The sequence below is a fragment of the Alexandromys fortis genome, unplaced genomic scaffold (assembly GCF_014885135.2).
Source record: "Alexandromys fortis isolate MF-2015 unplaced genomic scaffold, M_Fortis_MF-2015_v1.1 scaffold_158, whole genome shotgun sequence".
Lineage (NCBI taxonomy): Eukaryota > Metazoa > Chordata > Mammalia > Rodentia > Cricetidae > Alexandromys > Alexandromys fortis.
In genome coordinates this window covers 1,109,236-1,127,183 of record NW_026068039.1, presented here as the reverse complement: position 1 = coordinate 1,127,183, position 17,948 = coordinate 1,109,236, and the positions used below count along the sequence as shown (strand labels likewise).

The window sequence follows — 17,948 nt, the reverse complement described above, 5'->3', positions numbered from 1 at the left end:
GTGCTGCAGAGGTAGAGTCCACTCTGCAGAGTGACTTGTGACTACAGTCTGTGTGGATGGGGTGAGCTTGGGGCAGTCAGAACAGGCTGGCTCAACAACCTGGCAAGCTCTTACAGTGAGGCCTTTCATTCCTTCTCAATCCATCATGCCAAAGTTCTTTCCAGACCCGCCTGAGCGTGGGTTCTCTTTTAGTACAGGAGACTGGCGGCTGCCGTCCATTAGTTCCACTTTCCAGACTGGAGTCTGTCAACATCCACAGCCCTGACTCCTGTAGCCCGAGCTCTGGTCCCCTCACCTCCTTGTGTGTTCCCAGGGCTGGACCCGGCAGTGCACCTCAGTGCCATACATCTGTTGGGACATGGTCCTCCCTCTCTACCTTTGACTTGGTCACCCAGGTTCTACTCTCTGGGGAAGGCCCTTCTCTCCTCTCTGTGCCCTTAAACTCAACATTATATAATAGATCTGTTTGAATGTTTGATCTTCCTCTAACCCCAGTGTCGGGTGCTCATTTACATTGCCATGTGCCGTCGGAACACAAACTCTCTCTTACTTCCGTGCAGCCATCTCTGGGTCATCAGCAACATGACTGAGCATTTCTCTGTGTGAGGCCAGATGCAGATTCCATAGAGGATGCCTGGCCTCTTCAGGAACATGCTCATCTTTCCAGCCTGGGTCAGACACATGACTTTTGGCTTGGCCTTTCACTTAGGCAACAACAACAAGGGAGATAAGGGGATGGCCTGAAGTGAATTTGGGAAGGTGCTTCTGAACTTAATGTCAACTAGACTGGCCAATATCCCAGAGCATGCGGGACTGGTGACTGCCATGCACGGTTTATATGTCCACAATGAAAAGAATGTTCTTCACCATTGCATGCAGAAACCGAAGAAAGGCTCAATAAGGGTTGGGGAGAGTATCATTCCTGATCAGTGCTGACACAGCGCCAGAGAATCATGCTGGTCCACGAGGCACTCAAAGTGCAGAGCAGGAAGCAGAGGGCAGCAAGCAAAACAGCCTTGTGAGGCTCTGTGAGCAGGAGACAGCCAGCAGAGCTCGGCACCAGTTTCTGTCCTCATTTAAATTCCAGAGCATCAGTGTCTGAAAGAATGATCCAGACTCAGCTGTGCAAATGCAGTCTGTCTCCATGTTTGGCCCTGAAGCAGATGGTAGGCACAAAGTATGCGTGTGTGTGTGTGTGTGTGTGTGTGTGTATGTGTGTGTGTGTGTGTGTGTGTGTATGTGCGTGTGTGTGTGTGTACGTGTGTGTGCATGCCTCACACATGTCAGGTAAGTACTCTACCACTGAGGCACATCCCCACCTCTCTAAATTCCTGCTTTTATCTAGTCATCAGGCCATTTTGACAGAAAAGGACCAGTGACTGCACAATGGGACACTTGGGTTCAGAATATGTTCCTTTCACTAGCTCAGCTTGGCTAAGAGTCAAAGTTCCTCCAGGGACTAGATATCCTGTTGGCATGTGTGATAGCTCAAATCCTAGTGTGCGGAGCCTCTTGGTATTGACAGACTCGTGCAGCCCCTGTTGGCTCCACAGCTCTTGCAGCAATCAGAATGCAGGGAAGTGTTGCAGAGGTGGGCTCAGGCCAAAGACCTAAGAGGGTCTAGAAACTTCTGCCTGACAGCTTTGGGGGACAAAGGCCACCGTGGATGAAGTCAAATGACACCAGTGGAAAATGTGGAGGGTAGGAAGAGCGAGAGTGAGACACAGACAGAGACCCAGTTCAGTCACCCCAGTGTCCCCACTGAGCCCTGCTTCTTCCAGTACCTACCGAAGCACCAGACATGTGTGCACACTGTCTTGGAAGTCCTGGCCTACTCATGCTCATAGCTGAGTATTTGTGGTCTTGGCTGATGTCACACAGGACTGAAGAGCTGTTGAGCTAAGCCCAGTCAACTCTAGCCAATGCACAGAAGAACTAGCTCACTGTGGGCCATGATTGCATAGTGATCTGATGCTACAGAACTAACCTGCCCAAGTTTTGGAGGCTGACAACATCAAGGACTAGTAAGTTCTCACAAATCAAAGAGCACAATCCTTAATAAAATGGATTTATGTGAGCATACTACAAAATTGCTGATTTTCTCCTAACACACACCCACTCCCTCCTGGAGGCCTACAGCTGATGTCAGCTGTATTCTTTGATGGATCTCCATTTTATTTATTGAGTTAAGGTCTCTCAGTTGAATCCAGAGCTCATCAATTGGCTAGAGCAGCTAGTCAATTTGTTCTGGGCCTCCTCTACCTTTGCCTCTAGAGTTCTGGGATTCCAGGGACTGCCATGTCTGTGCAGCAAGCACTTCTATCCATTGTGCCGTTTCCCCAGCCCTTTGAAGTGTTTTGAGTGGCTTATTCGAAATAATGGATTAATCTGTGAACATCTGACATGAAACAGGAGGTATTTCTTTGCAGCTCAGTCCATGGGGGCTGCAGTCAGTACAGATTCAGATTCCGGAAGATAGATGAGGACTGACATTAGGAGACGCAGCAGGAGAGGACCTGGAGCACAGTGACAGATGGTTGGAAACAGTTACCCTTCATCTAATGGACAGGACACATGTGGGAACACAGCTACTGTGCCAGAGTCCGTCCTGCCCGCTCCCAGGAGCTGGTCCAGGCCACCCAGCCCCACTACCCAGCAGCGCACATCTACACCATGTTGTGTAAAGTAGCTAGGCTCCTAGTCGTCTGTGGGATGTAAAACTATAGTTGTAGAGAAAACTATAGCTTCTGTTATTCTACAAGTTAAGTGCAGTGGGACCCATGAGGTGGGTAGATTTGGACCAGAGAGAACCAGAACTCTTGTCACAGTGAGTGTGGTACCAAATGGATGGCTGTTCTATCCATCCATGCTCTTCCTGTTTTCTAGCCCTCTCAGGAGCTGACGAATCTCTTGATTTGTCCTCCTTCTGCCATGAGCCCTTCTCAGGCTCTCCCTGCATTTCCTTCCTGCAGCCTGCACACATGTGCTAATAGACAGACACTGGTCAGGTCCTCTGCACAAATCTACAAGGCATCTGAGGCCGAGAGACTCCAGGCTCTGCTCAGAATTCTAGAAGAGGCTCCTTACAGGTAGGGCCTCTAAAGTGGGGCCAAGGATTAATTCCTGTTGACCATTATGCTCTCCTGTAGCTCCCTCCCTTCTCATGGAACTTGTTCCCTTCCTCTCTCCCTTCCTCTCCCTCCCTCCCTCCCTCCCTCCCTCCCTCCCTCCCTCCCTCCCTTTCTCCCTCCCTCTCTCCCTCCTCTGTGTGTGTCCAAGTCCCTTACAGGAAGCCTAGTCCATGCACAGCACAGGTAGAATTGGTCATGAATTTTACATCCTAGAGACTTTCCAAAGGTGGGACTGTGAGAACCAAGAAGAAAACCTCGGGGGAAACAGATTTCTTGTGAAAGCTTCTCCCTCCCTGTTGCGAGTGCCAGGTGAGGTAGGAAGTGGCCTCTCTATACTTACTACAGAGATAAGTATTCAGACTCGGAGGAAAGTCCTTTGATGAAGGCACAAATGGGAAGAGAAAGGAAGACATTGTGGACAAGTTGACAACACACCACGATGAGACACAGTGAACACACAGCCAGTAGAGAGGAGGGAGGGACATCCACTTGGGGCTCTGGCCTCAAGCAGATGAGTTTTCTCCAACAAGGCTGGGCCTGCGAGCAAGGCAGGGGTTGGCTTGGACAGGAAGCTCAGGGTGGAGGTGCTACCAGAATCACATATGTGACCTGTCACTTAGGAAAGGGATCCCAGAAGCCCAGCTATTCTCTGGATAGCACGGTGCCCTCTCTGGTGGAGTGTCTCAGGGCACCCAGTGGAGCAACGTGGTGGTGGTGAGGGGCCACGACAGCATTGTTACCAAGTATGCCTTAATCACAGTTAGTTCTTAGGTTCAAATTATTCCCTTACTCCTTCACAGTATGCTGCCACCAACACTCCCTTTAGACAGAAAGAACTGTAACAAGGGAAAGCATTTGGCACACAAGGAAACACACACAGACTGGGTCTCTGAACTACTAAAACTGGCAGTTTGGTTGGGCCTCGAATTCTATTGTCTAGAGTCGTGTCTCTCTAACAACACTGTTTTCAGCTGGTTCATATTTCCGAGTGCTCTGGACAAATGCTGAGGGTGGACTCCAGGCCACAGAACCACCTAAGTTCACCAGGGGATCCCGACGCTCATTTGAGACTGACAGTGCCGCCTTCAAGTCACGCCCCCGAGAAATGCAGTCTCGGACCTGGCAGAGCAGAGCTTTCATTTTATAGAGATCCTTCCCCACATCATCACCTGAGGACCAGATAGGACAAGCAGCCTTCTGGGGAGGGGCAGGCTGTGGGTCAGTCCTTTATCTCTGCGTGGAAGGGCTTTGGTCGCATCAGCACAGCTCACTAGTAAGACAAACTGAATCTTGCCCAGATTGCCTGGAGCTGCCCGAGAGGAAGCGTTTCCTGTGGGAGCAAGGCCACCCTCCCCTACAAACCCTTACCAGCTATCAACAGTTCTCTACAGTGTGTGACCAACCACCCACTCCCCTCACAGGTGCCTTTTGAAGCCTGCCAGCTCCACTCACCCTCTGAAGCCTTGGAAGGAGAAACTGCTGGGCTCTTGGTCCCTGCCTTCGTCGGACTCTGCGCTGGAGACGCAGGTGTGGATTTTATGGGTGATCCAGGTTCTTCTGTGGCTGTGTCCTTTTCCCCTGAAAAATAACAGAAACCTACCTTAGCACAGAAGTCACAGAGAGACATGGGGAGGGGGCGTGAGTGTGAAACCCAGTGCTTTTCTACTTCGTCACTTCTGACTGGAGATGTTTTGGGCCCTCCTTTGCTCAGTTTACCCCTGCTCGTTCCCAGGGAGGCTAAAAGGGGGGCAGTCAGAGTTATACTTCATCTTGTCTATCTCACTCCTGGGAGGAAGTAAGGTGGCAGGAGAATGCCGTGGGCCAGTCCAGCATCCGACTCTGCAGGTGTGGCTGAAAAGGACCAGCCACAGAACACATCCACAGACGGAAGCAGAGCCCCCACAACTACTGGCTTAGGAACACCCAGAGCTGTTCACAATTGCTAGCTCGCTAGCTAACTCAGCTAACTCACACCTTCCTTCCAAACAGTCCCTAGCACATTTTTTCTACTTTTTCCAGCTGGCACATTTGAACCCCAAGCAAGAGGAAAGTAGTACGTGAAGAGATGTCTAATCCTGGGTGAGAAGAAGGGGTGGTGGAGGCCCCCACTCAGGGAAGCTACACCTTAGTTTAAGTGGGTTTCAGGCCCAGGTGATCTGGAAGCAAGGAGGCGAAACAGCTCCATTGTGCTGAGCGGGAGAGTGAGAGAACGCCTTTCACTCAGAGAAGGAGCTGAGGTAGAGCCTGTGGGGTAGATGATTTGGTTCAGGCTAGTCCAGATGGGAACAAAAGCATGACCCAGCAAGTCAAAACATCAGGAGTTTCAGCACAGAGGGACTGGTTGGACTCCAGCTTCTGAAGCAAGGAGAGTGCCATCAGCTGATGGAGTCCTGGCCACTGTCACACCTGTCTAGTTGCAGCTAACATCAACCCGTTATTTACCGGCCTTTGTCTTAATCAAAGGCACAATTCTAAGTACTTTACAAGTATTAACTCCTTCCTATCCAGTGGAACAGGGTCAGTGGAGTCATGCAGGTGCCTGTCCATGCAGCTGTGAGATGGTGGATCATATCTAGCTATATTCTGCTCATGGTGCTATTTGGTGATGGGGCAAGAAGGTCCTCATTGGGACCTCAGACCACAGCGAGGAGTCTGAGCTCTCCTCTCTAGGCTGGCAGGCCCTGCAGCTATGGCTTGCACAGGTTTACCTTCCTGCTCCTGCTCTAGCTTCTTCCTCTCCACCTCCTTCTTGTACTCCTCCAGCTCCTGGTCGGTGAGTTGGCTGAAGGGATTGGGCACTGTCTCCTCTGATTCGTCTTTGGTATCTGCGTCGCCCTTGGACATCAGCTGGCTCTCTGTAGACTGAAAGTTAACCAGAGTGTGTGTTGCTCTCTGACCGCTGTGCTGGGGCCCAAGCTGGAGCTTCTCTCACACTCAGGTGGCGATCAGATGTCTTGCTAGGGAACTGGCATGTAGTTCCTTGGGACCAAATTTGGGGGCCTTGGGGTAGGGTTCATTCTTTCTCCCCATTGCTATATCTTCCCCAGCTTAGACTTTGTAACTGTCCTGGTGAATATAAGGGTTTACCCTTTGCCCTTGAAATGAAATCAAAGGATGCTCCCAAGCAGAAGACACACCTTTATTGCAATCCCATCTATGGACACTTCCAAGCCATGACTGTGCATACATTTGATTGCCCAGAGTCAGTCAGACAAAGTCTAGCAAGCATAGCATTGGCTAGAGCAAGCAACATGCCAGGCCCCGCCCCTGCTGCCCCTCCCTGTCCCCCAACAGCAATGCAAGCCACAGTACACAGCATGAAAACACAAGACACAGGGGCTGCAGCATTCTCAGTCCAAGCAGTGGGTCCTGGAGTTAGAGTGACCAAGAGACCAGATCCTTCCTCAAGGATTTTCAGCTGCATGCTCGGCAGGCCCTAGCAAGGGCACTGGCAGAACCACTGTTTTGCATCTCGGTGCAGTCCCTGACTTGAGATCTGACTAGCCAGACACTTTTAAGCTCCAAGAATTGTCTGGTCCCTCTTGCTCAAGGGGAGACTGAACCACAGACCCTACTGCCCTCTCCCTGCACTGTCCTCTCTGCAGCCCACCCAAGGCATTGCTTGCTCTCCGTGGAGGAGGAGCACAGAGTGAAGCCTCAGGGGAGGTGAGCCAGAGCAGTCACAGCTATGGGCTTCACTCACAAGGGAGACAAAGAGTCTCAGAGTCAACAGTGAGTCTAAGACAGATGCCAAGGAGAGGGAGGGCCTCGAATGAGAGCTCTTGCTGAGAAGGACAGAGCTGCTTTAGAACAATCCTGCTCCGTGCTGGGATCACAGGCCATTTCTAACCTTGACCCTATGGCATTTTCAGTTCACCATTTGGCTGAGCTGGGAGGGTTGGGAAGCAGGTGTGAATGCATAGCTTGCTGCTGCCTGATCTGCAACCACATCACATTAACATGCTCTACAGAGAGAAATGGGCCCTGGCACTTCCCACTTGCTACTGTTTTGCAAGAGCCAAAGACAGCCATGATGCCACCTGTACAAGGCAGAATTGCAATGCCACTCTGCTGCCAAGCCCTAGACAAGATGCCATCCCATCTCAAACACAGAAACAGCGACTTCATGCTTTCTAACTCTAACTAGGTTTGTATGGACACTCCGTATCTTCCCACCCCACAGGCACAACAGTCCCGCCCACACCTCTCTCACTGTGCCCTGGAGCTCTGGCCAGATGACATCAAATCCAGAGATCAGAATCACCAAGTCCACCAGAACTCAGCAGAACACTGAGAAAGGACCTCATGAAGTCCATTGGCGGGAGGTATGGGGCCGGCCAGGCCTTCCCATGAGCAGATGGGCTGGTCTCTATCCCCTGTACCCAGGAGTGAGTCAACATTGTTCTCCCTGATCTCACAGCCACCTGTGTGGTTCACTATGCAGCAAGAGCCCGGCACCTAAGATCATGGAGTGAGTGGGCCTGAGGACTCAGGGGTCCCACTGCCCAGCCCCAGGAGGCAGATATGCTTCCCCCTCAGTTGGGGGTGGCGTCTGCTGTACCGGGCTCCGGCTCTTCTCGGCGATGACGCTGGCCAAGAGTTGGGACTGGGGCCCTGCAGACTTTATGTCTTGTCGGTTTTGTTCTCGAATCTGTGTGGAAAGGGGAGAGGAAGGGTTCAGAGCATGGACGGGCACTCCAGTGTCTAGTGAGGCAGGGACAGGTCTGACAAGGTACTCTATGGTCAGCAGCCTGTCCTCTAGCACAATCTGCCATCCTGAGAGCTGACTCTATACCTGGTCCCAAGCCACTGAACTCATAAACTGAACTCATAAAAGGCCACTCTGTGAACAAGTCTTTCAGACCTACCTACTGTGCAAAGCAAGTGCCCTGCTACATAAATGGGTTACAGAGAACCACAGGACCTTGTAAGTCCAGCATGAAGCACTGAGCCCAGGATGTAGCTCATACATATCAGCTACATATCGTGTCATATCAGGGGTACTGGTGAGTTCCCCCAACCTGGAAACTTGTCTCTTGCTTCTGGGACCCCAGAATCCTTCAGAAAAGCAAGAGAGAAGAGCAGACTCACCTTGTTCCTCATGTCCAGCACTTCTTGGGGGTCAGTGTAGAGAGGCACAAATTGGTTTGGGTTTTCGATCCGTATGGGCATGCCACTGCTGGACTTTTCCACCTCGTCAGCTTTCATCCACTGACAAGACAAGGCACGTGAGGAAGGAGGCCGGACTACAGGCCAGCGGGTGCCCCACCCACCACCATGGAAGGTCAGCAAACCGCTCAGAGCTGTTCTCTTTGTGTGTCAGAGCCAAGATGAGCGACAGATGACCCAGATGTCAAGGAAGGCCAGAGGGCCATAACGAACTTCAGAGAGTAGTAGCTGAAACTTGGGCAGGCACCAGTGGGCTTCAGTTCCAGGTAACTGGACTTATATCTGGTGGAAATTTATTCTGACTGGCTGTGGCCACTTTTCGTTAATGAAAAATAAAACACAGTGGAACTGGAGGGATTGCCCAGTGGTTAAAGCATAAGGACCTGCATCTGGATCCTCAGGGATGGGAGTCGTGGTCCACCCATAACTCCAGCTGTGAGAGGCTGAGACAGGAGATTCCTAGAGCAAGTAAGTTTAACATCAAGCTCTAGAATTATCTCAATGAATAATATAGAAGAGTTATAGAGATTAATTCCAGAATCAACCCTGAGCCACATACATGTGCACCCATGTGCATGCCAAAAAAAGCACATTTACCCGTAAAAAAACAGAAAGGAAAAAAATCAAGTAGAGGTCTGTGGAAGGAAGGGAAAAGAGAGAGGAACGGCAACATGTGCTCAGCCTCTCTTCCTCTTGGGTTTGTGTCAAACCCCAGGCCCACTGTTGGGTACCTCTCCCGTGAGTTTCCCAAAGCGTAACCCCATGGTTGTAAGGTGAAACAGAACTTAATCTCTCTCGAATCTGTGCTTATGGAAATAGCCCAGTCCTGTTGCCCTCTGGAGAACTCTGCCCCTCACACCTGAAGTCTCAATACAGGGGTGCAAAAAAGAGGTGTAAGGGTCTCTAGGGCCTGAGCACAGCCTACACGAACCAGTAAAATATTACACAATTTGCTTCCCTTCAAATCCAACTCATCCCATCCAGGCCGGCCTGACCTCTCCCTCTCACCGTGGTCTTGGGCCGGGGACTGCCCATATTCCTCTGCACCTCGTCAGCCACATTCACCCGCAGGTAGGTGTTGGGCGTGTTAAGCCAACGGGTCTTCTCCTTCTGCTGCTTCTGAGCATGCTGGCGCAGGGCAGGGACTGGGGCACCGTCCTCTTCGAACACAAAGGCAGTGACTGTGGCTGGGATCTCCACTTCACTTTTGTGTTTGGTTTTCTCTTGGACAAAGGGGTGGCGATATGTGTAGCCTGTCCTGTAGCCCTGAGAGGACAGAACCAGAACCAGGTGTTGTAGAGGTGAGAGGTCCACACCTGAATACCCACCAGACACCCGAGAAGCCAGGCTAAGGTCACAGGGATTTTAAATTGAGATGGGCCTGGTCATTTAGGCTTGTCATTCCAGTTGCTCAGAAAGCTGAGGCAGGAGCATGACAAGTTCAAGGCTTGCCTGGACCACAGAGCAAGCTCAAGGCCCCCTAGATAATGTGGTGATGCTCTGCTTCAAGATAAAGCATGGACAAAAGGGCTGGGGGTGTAGCTCCACAGTAGAGCGCTGGCTTGGCACATGTGACAGCCTGTGTTTGATCTCTAGCATATAAAAAATTAACAAAATAATGAGTCCTGCTTAAATTGCTTTTTTCTACAATAATAATAATAATAATAATAATAATAATAATAATAATAATAATGTATAATTTTGCAGTGCTGGGTCTAACATATCATGCGAAACCAGACACTTACTCTATAATGAGTTATACCCTCAGTATCCAGTGTTTCCAAAGTAGCTAAAATAAAGATAAAAATAACTGAGATTTAATATTATATGTATGTGCATGTGTTCTTTGTGTAGGTGTGTGTTTGCAGGTCACAGAACTGCAAAGGGGATCATGAGTGAGAAGGAGGTCTAAGGGAGCGAGGTACAGAGAGCAGTGTATATATGTCACAGGAAAGCAGAAGTGGGGGCTGAGGGAAGGAAGAGGAACAACAGAGGGATAATGGGTGGGGACGGGAGCGAGGTGGGAGAAATCAGAGCAATGTAGGATGATACATATGTAGGAAGACTCCACGTTGAGACTCATTACTTTGTATGCTAATCTTAAACATTAGTTTTAAAATAATGTCAAAGTAATTACCATAGTAAATTTCCCTTGAACGGTAGGAACAAGCCCTGGCTTGGTCATTGTACGGAGCTGGTTGAAGTTCCTGGCTCACTCAAAGCACCTTTCACTAACATCCACAGGGAAATCTGACTGCCCTAGTACCCTCCTTCTCTCCTCTCTGAAACTTTAAATGGAATCTTCTGCTTCTCAAAGCTTCCAAAGGATTCCTGTAGGAAGCCACTCACAAAGTCCTGGTGCTTCCTCTAGGGGCAATGATTCAGCACACAGATGTTGCCAGGAATTCCATCACCAAAGGCATGCTTCACCATTACAAAGGCTCCCTCAGGTCAGCCTAGCAAAAGGACTAGGAGGGAGGAGGGAGGGACAAGATTCGTTATTGCGGTGACTTTGATATGATAAAGTCAAGTGGCCTTGAGGGTGAGGAAGGTCAGCTGAACAGGAACATTCTAAAGATGGCTTTCATTTCTCACCCAACAGTCCCAGCGACCCACTGACCCCTCCCTCTTGTGCCTGAAGTGTTTCCTTTGATTTTCCATATCATCAACTCAGTCATTAGCTCCTGCAAGGGGGATGCTGTCCGCTTGAACCCTTTAATGAATCATCCATCTAATTCCTTATGAGACTGGTTCATTCATTCACTGCAACAAAGTACTGTAAAGCTACTGTTTGTAATAGGGAAACTGGCTGTGTGATGGCTTTCAGTACTGGAGCTGTGACAGTAAAGATGGAGCAGGATCAACTCCAAAAGAGGCGTGGGTAATGGAAATGACGGTGGTGACGGCCTGTGGCTGTGAGGAGAGGCACTGGCTTCGCTGAACTACTCGCTATTTCCCATGCAGAACACAGACAGACATGAGGATGTCTCAGCGCTTAGCACAGGGAGAAAAAGCGAGTACTGAAGAAAACTATTGTTCAAATGAAAAACCTCAGAGGCTTTCACCAACCAAACCATGACAGAGGCAGTTCTTGTATGTCCTAGTGTTTTGAGATGTCTGGTTCTGTGGGCTCAGCCTCTGTGGAGTGGTCTGAAGGACAGCACCAAGACACTCACTAAGTTGTCCAGCATCCTCATGAGGGCTTCAAATTCATGTTCTCCCAGCCGGCTCTTCTGCATGGGTCCAAAAGTGCTGCCTGCCCACTGCACAGAGCCCACCTCATGTGGCCGGTGTTTCTCTTGCTCTAGGAGAATAAGGTTCTCAGTTCCTCCAGCGCTGGACAGAGCTGACACCTACAGAGAGATCAGAGCACTTAGTCACAGGGGAATGAAGCCCCCCAAACTGCTATGGTTTGCACAAGGAAGCAGTGGGGCCACAAAGGAAAATTCAGGACCAAGAAAGGTCCAGGGAACTGGAGGGAAATAGCCGGACACTTGTTGGGCATACACTCACTGTCATGGATCAAAGTGTAAGTAATTCCTCCTCAGGCTCAGTTCTTAGAGAACCCCAGAGTGGTAGAAATAACAAATGTTAAACTCCAGAAATGAAACCACACAGAGGACTGAACTGGTATCTTGGATATAGCACACCTAGGTACCAAAACAGGCACCTAGGATATAGCATCCCAAAGAACTAAACAGTACCTAGAACATAATGTCTCAGGGAAGAAGGAATGGTATCCAGGATGCACTGCAGAATTGTAATTATTTCTGGAGAAGACAATGCTAGAAAAGGCTCCAAAGGGGACTATTCATTGTTTTATAGACAAGGTCTCATGTAATCCAATGTGGCCTTGAATTTGCTACGTGAAAACCTGATTTTTCTGCCTCTACGTGTTGGGGACTATGGACCCTCAGACCCTGAATTTTCTATGACCCTTTGTCTGACAGAGTAAACAGCTTGTTTTCCTGTGCTTGCAGCTGCTCTGAACGTGATGAGACCCTCATGAGTTTCTGATGGCAGGGGAGTGGTTTCTGGTGGGTTTGTAGCTGAAAAATCCTGAGAGCTAGGGCGTGGCCATTAGTCAAGGAGAGCCCTATAACACAATAAAATGGGCATTCTTGTTTCAAGAGTGGCCCATGTCTCTGTGTGTTCTGTAATCTCCAGACCCTTGCCTGACTGTGGTTCCAGGTGGTGCAGGCACCACGTCTACCTACCAAGATTAAAGATGCCTGCTATCATGTCAATCTGGATCTTCAATCATTATTTCTAATATTTTATTTATTCAAGAAGAATTAAAAATGTCTGCCACTGTGTCCTGAAGGAACTTCAATTATTGTCTGTAATATGTAATTTCTTCACGAGGAAACTATCTAAAGCAAACGGCCATAAATACTTGTGGAACCTGAGGGGCAGTGTCAGCGTCTTCTTCTCTTTATTTTCCCATGTGTATGTGTGTGACGGCTAGTTTTAAGTCAATGTGATATATAAGTCAGAGTCTTCTAGGAAGAGGGGACCTCAATTTTGAAAATGACTCAGCTCAATTAGATTGGGCTGCAGGCAAGTCTGTGGAGTACTTTCTTGATTAATGCTTGATGTGGGAGGGCCCAGGCCACTGGGGCAGTGGTAACCATGGGCAGGTGGTCGTGGGGTGTATAAGAAAGCAGGCTGAGCAAGCCAGAGGGGATAAGCCAGTAAGCAGCATCCTCCAAGGCCTCTGCTTCAGGTCCTGCCTCCAGGATCCTGACTTGAGTTCCTTCCCTGATGTCTCTTGGTGATGGACCTGAGAGCTGTAAGATGATATAAACCCTTTCCTCCCCAAGTTGTGCTTTATCACAGCCATGGAAAGTAAACTAAGACAGTGTGAAACATAGGATCCCTCTCTCCCTAACACCTGGTAGGCAAACTTAGACCGAAGGCCTTTAGGTGTAACCTCCTGCAGGGGCCGTAGATCTACAGAAGAATGCCCTGGGCAGAGGAAAAGCCAGAAGATTTTTCTACAGTCTTGTTATTCAAGCTATATGTCCATACACCCATGCTGGGGTGACCAGTCACCAGGTCCAGCGTCAACGTTGCAGGAAAGGTGTGTCGCAGTGTCGGACGGCTCCCCCCAGGGTCCTAGAGTCTGTCCCACTGTTAGAGCTCCATGGGGAAAGAGCAGATCAGGTGGCCTCAGGCAGCATCCCTAACTATTAGCACAGAGGTACGCGTATAGAACAGGCAGTTTAGACTAATCTTCAAAGCCTCCATACACTTGATCAGCCTCTGTCTTTCCCATCTCATACTTATCTAGTGGTACAGTCTGCTGAGCCCCGCAGCCCTGCCATTCAGATGTTCTTAGTCAGGCTTGGCTTTCGGGGAGGGAGAGGGACATCTGAGATGCATCACTACAGGAGTGTGTAAACACACTCACATCTGAGAAGACTGCCCCCACACAAGCTCGCTTACCAGAGCTGCCCCTCTGATGATCTAACCTGCAGTGCCTTGTGTTTCAGGATGGGTTGGGAGTCTGGGCTGTGGTTTAGTGGTGTTTCTTTCGACCAAAGATAAAAGGGTCCATTTAGTTTACTAACAAATGCAGACACATGAGCTGCAGGCATCTGGGCAGCACCTTGAGTTCCTGGCATTCTCCTGCACCAATGGATGACCCCCAACTACTTTTTGGAGGTGAGTTCCTCAGACTCCCTCAGATGAGCCATGACACCCTGGGCGAAGAGGGCGTCACAACACTTTCCAGTGCCTTTTTACTCAAGATATATGTCTCCACGTCTTTAACTGCCCCGACTGTCCCCTGCTGCTCTTGAGGGGCAGTGCTAGGGTGTGTTGAAGAGGAGGCCTGTGTGGGTACCATGCTGCCTGGTGTATTACATCACCTTCTCACCATGTGACTTTGGGCAGCTGTTGACCGTATTTGTTCTTCAGCTTCCACCCCTGTCAAGTAAAAATGGCAGTGCCCTAGCGACCTCATGAGGAGTCTTTTAAGGTAATACGGTAAAGTATTTGGAATGTTCTGGAGCCTCAGGAGCACCACATGGTTGCTGTTGCTAAGTTAACAGAGGATGAGAGGCGGCTTCCCCTGGGACTGTTAATGGAGGAGGAAGGAGGGAGAGAGCACCCACAGCCTTGCCCAAGCTGCCTCCTTCCGGCTCTTCCTCCAGCAGTTTCCATGGCGATGGGAAGCAGATGGAGAAGAACTGCCTGTGCTTCCCATCTGCCTCTCAGCGAGCAATGACCCACTTTTCTAGAACTCCAAACCGATAGGCAAAGAGAACACTGGGCCCAGGAGAGCTGAGAAGGTGCTTGGGCTTGGACCACAGACACGTTCATAGTCCATAATCACGTTCCCCTGTTCACCAAGGTCACCGGGCCCATGGTGGACACAGCTCCAGAGTTGGCTGCCCGAGTGCAAGCCTGCAGTAGCTGCAGGCCGTGGCTTCTGCACTCATTTGTGTCTTATCCTCTGCTTTTGCTCTTCCATGTCTAGACCATCCCTCCTCCCTCCCTCTAGAAGTCTCTTCATCCCTGACACTGACAAAGAGTCACAGATACTTTCCTGGGTTGGTTGCCAGAGGGATGTGGGTGGTCAAAGGCACAGCAAGCCAGACCTGTGCAGAAAGTGACACCAGCCAGGAGGCTGTTAGGGACCAGGACTAACAGCTCTGACCTATGGCTGCAGATCAGAAGGTTAAACTGGGTCTGAACTGAAGGCCTCTCCACTGTAGACCTGGAGAGAAGCAGCAGGAGTTCTCCATCTGTGCAGAGGGCTGGGATAGCTTTGAGGAGAGGAGCTTTTTCTGGGTGTTCTCTCACAGAAGTATCTGCAAAGGTGTGGTAGGGAGCCCTTTACAGTCCAGTGTGAGGAAAGACATTCTCCCCTTGATAGTAGAGGTTCAGCCAGTTCTGACACCAGTCAGTGGCCCGAGCATGGGACAGCATTCATAGTTGAAGGAGAAGGCAGTGCATCAGAGACATGACCTGGACCCAGGGTCCCACAGTCTCTAACTCTGACCATTGCTGTTTCTTGGGATCCTGTAACTTTTATTCCCTGTAACTTTTTCATCTCTGGACTCACAGTTGCCTCAGCAACACTCCCCTACAGCCCACTGTTAGGGTACCATAGGCTCCTCCACCCCCACACTACTGCACTGATCTCACCTTTTCCCTAGTGACACTGAGAAAGGTGGCGACTTCCTTCAGTGCTTCTCTGCCAGGCCAACCAAAATAAGGCATCATGGCATCACGTGGGACTTCCGGAGAGCTGACTGTTCTGGGATGCAGCCTTGGCATCTGTCAGCCAAGCCCTAACAGCAGTGCCACTCCCCCTTCTAGCCTGGAGAGGCCACTCTTCCCAGCAACTTTGACCCATGCAGACATGAAGAAAACAGGCTTACAGAGGGCACATCTCTGCCCCAAGGACACCCAGCCAGGGCTGGAGATGAAGGAGCTGAGAAAGCCAGGTCACAAAGTCTATCCAGGGCTGGGTAAGCCCCACCCCCACCAACGTGTCTACCACAGAGTGCATGCTCTTTGACTGACCTGCACTGTACAGCTGACTGTACCAGCATCCCTGCTGTTCCAGGGGCACCATTATCATTGACACCTCCACCTAGCTGTCCCTTCCCAGTGAGGGGACTGGGAGAACTCCTCCCTACATACCCTTGGGGGTATCTTGCTGTTGTGGTCGCTATGACAACACTGACTGTCTCTCTGTCCACTCCTCTTTCCATGCCTGACCACACTCCTGACCCATGTACAGCCAACCCCGTTCCATGCTACTCCCTGGCAAAACAAGAACAACCTTTTCCTGTGTCCCCCAGTACAGCTTGGTGTACCAGCCACCCTAGGTGACACAGGTGTGACAGGGCTTTTGTGTGCCTGTGATGGTTTCCCCATTCTGGTCTCAGGTTCCCTAGATATCAGTAGTACCAGTCACATGGTGTGATGGAATTTTCCAGGACGTGGATCCACTGTCAGCAGGAAACTGCAGAGGTGGAAGGGAAGTGTTGACTGGCAGAGTAACAAAGCAGAGTCTCAGGAAGTCAGGCTCACAGGACCCCAAATGACAGCTAGCAGGGCCCACAGTTCCCAGGGACCCCATCAAAGCCAGATTCTGAGCCTACTTCCCAGAGCGCCTTGCGTACCTGTACCTCGCACGCAGCCTGCAGGTGGAAGATCTTATAGAAAGCCTCCTCCACAGTGTCACCCAGAGCGACCATGCCATGGTTTCTCAGCACCAGGATCTGTGGAGGAGGAAAGAGCCCATTAAGTCTGAGCCTCTGGAACTCCCCCTCTGGGCCAGCAAGATGGCTCCATGGGGAAAGGTGCCAGTCATCATGTCTGAAAACCTTTGCTCAGTCCCTGGGACCGACATGGCAGAAGGAGAGAATAGACTATCACAGATCTTCCTCTGGATCCTGTGTGAGCCTTGGAGGCTTAAACTAATCCCCTACCCCACTGCCCACCCCCCAAACTGAAGTGAGTAAATAAAATTGTATAATAAAATTAACAGTAAAAAAGCTTCTCTCCTAAGGGACTTTCATCTTACCAAGATCAAGTCTATACCCAGCCTGGAGCCTCTCCCGCAACTTCCCACCTTTTCTCTGTAATCAGGAACCTCACTGCTAATCTAAGTGTGGTTTGAGTCCAGTGCACCCAACTGCAGGAAATAGAAAAGGACATTTGAAACTGATTCTGTGCAGCTCCAGTGACTTTGTGGGGGCACTGCTATTGTTTGGGCCTTAGAGAATTCAGAAGCCCGAAAAGGCAGTCAGCAAAACCATCTGATGCTCAGTATAGTGCTCGGACCTCAACAGTGACCTTCTGCCCTGTGACCTGGTCAACTTTGGTCAAATCCAAGAGGATAACACTCTTGGTGGCTCTGCAGGAACAGGCAGCCATATGCTATCTCTCCGGACCTCGGGCTTTTGCTCCACAGACTTGGCCCTGACAGCTACAGTTCACTTCTAGTCAGTTTTTCAAGTGAGGAACAAGAAGTTCAGAGAAATGGAAAGTCTCTGGCTCCCTGGATGCAGACTCTAGACTAGAACCTGGGGCTCTCACTGGTGAAACTGTTTCTGATTTGGCAGGGACAGTGAATGAAGGGAGTGAAGAGACCAGACACAGGTTTAGATCTCAATTAAGACTTTCCTTCCTTCCCTAAAAGAAATACTCATGGTTGGTTTTACCCTCAGCAGCTTTGAAGCCAGGGGAAGCACGAGGGAGCTGAGGTAAAGAGCTATGCATTTGGTCCCTGCAGAGGGCTGAGGCCTGGGGTCAGAGCATCTTGGCCTCTCTTGCTAGGATCAGCTGGAGTCTTTTCTTCTCCATGCCCAGGACTTAGAAAGAGCACAGGGCTCAACTTAGAAACAGAAAAAGCACGTGGAAGACCTTCTCTTAGATTGCCATAGCCCACACACCACTGAGGGTACCCTGGGGTTCATGGGAAGAGTAGCAAGCTCCTCCCCCAAGGTGGAGATGGGGAGGCAGGGACTCAGGGGAAGTGACACAGCTGCCAGCTCAGACTCTGGCCCGAGATGGCACCACAACTCTTGCTAGCAGAAGGCAGTGTTTTAGACTTAAGTCAGGCAACAATACACTTCTCTCTTCTATCCAGTTAGTAACTAATGAATTAACATAGTTAATATTAAT

At 50.2% G+C, this 17,948-nt stretch overlaps 1 protein-coding gene across 1 annotated transcript in view; it reads right to left on the bottom strand.

The window, feature by feature from the left end:
- Positions 1-17,948, bottom strand: part of Add2 (adducin 2) — a 45,390-nt gene that overhangs the window by 6,725 nt on the left and 20,717 nt on the right. The window contains exons 9-15 of the mRNA XM_050165471.1: positions 16,442-16,540; positions 11,477-11,653; positions 9,309-9,566; positions 8,223-8,342; positions 7,693-7,782; positions 5,840-5,993; positions 4,584-4,709 (exon numbers count right to left, since the gene is read on the bottom strand). Of these exons, the coding sequence (XP_050021428.1) occupies positions 4,584-4,709; positions 5,840-5,993; positions 7,693-7,782; positions 8,223-8,342; positions 9,309-9,566; positions 11,477-11,653; positions 16,442-16,540 (1,024 nt within the window). The remainder of the gene's footprint in view (positions 1-4,583; positions 4,710-5,839; positions 5,994-7,692; positions 7,783-8,222; positions 8,343-9,308; positions 9,567-11,476; positions 11,654-16,441; positions 16,541-17,948) is intronic.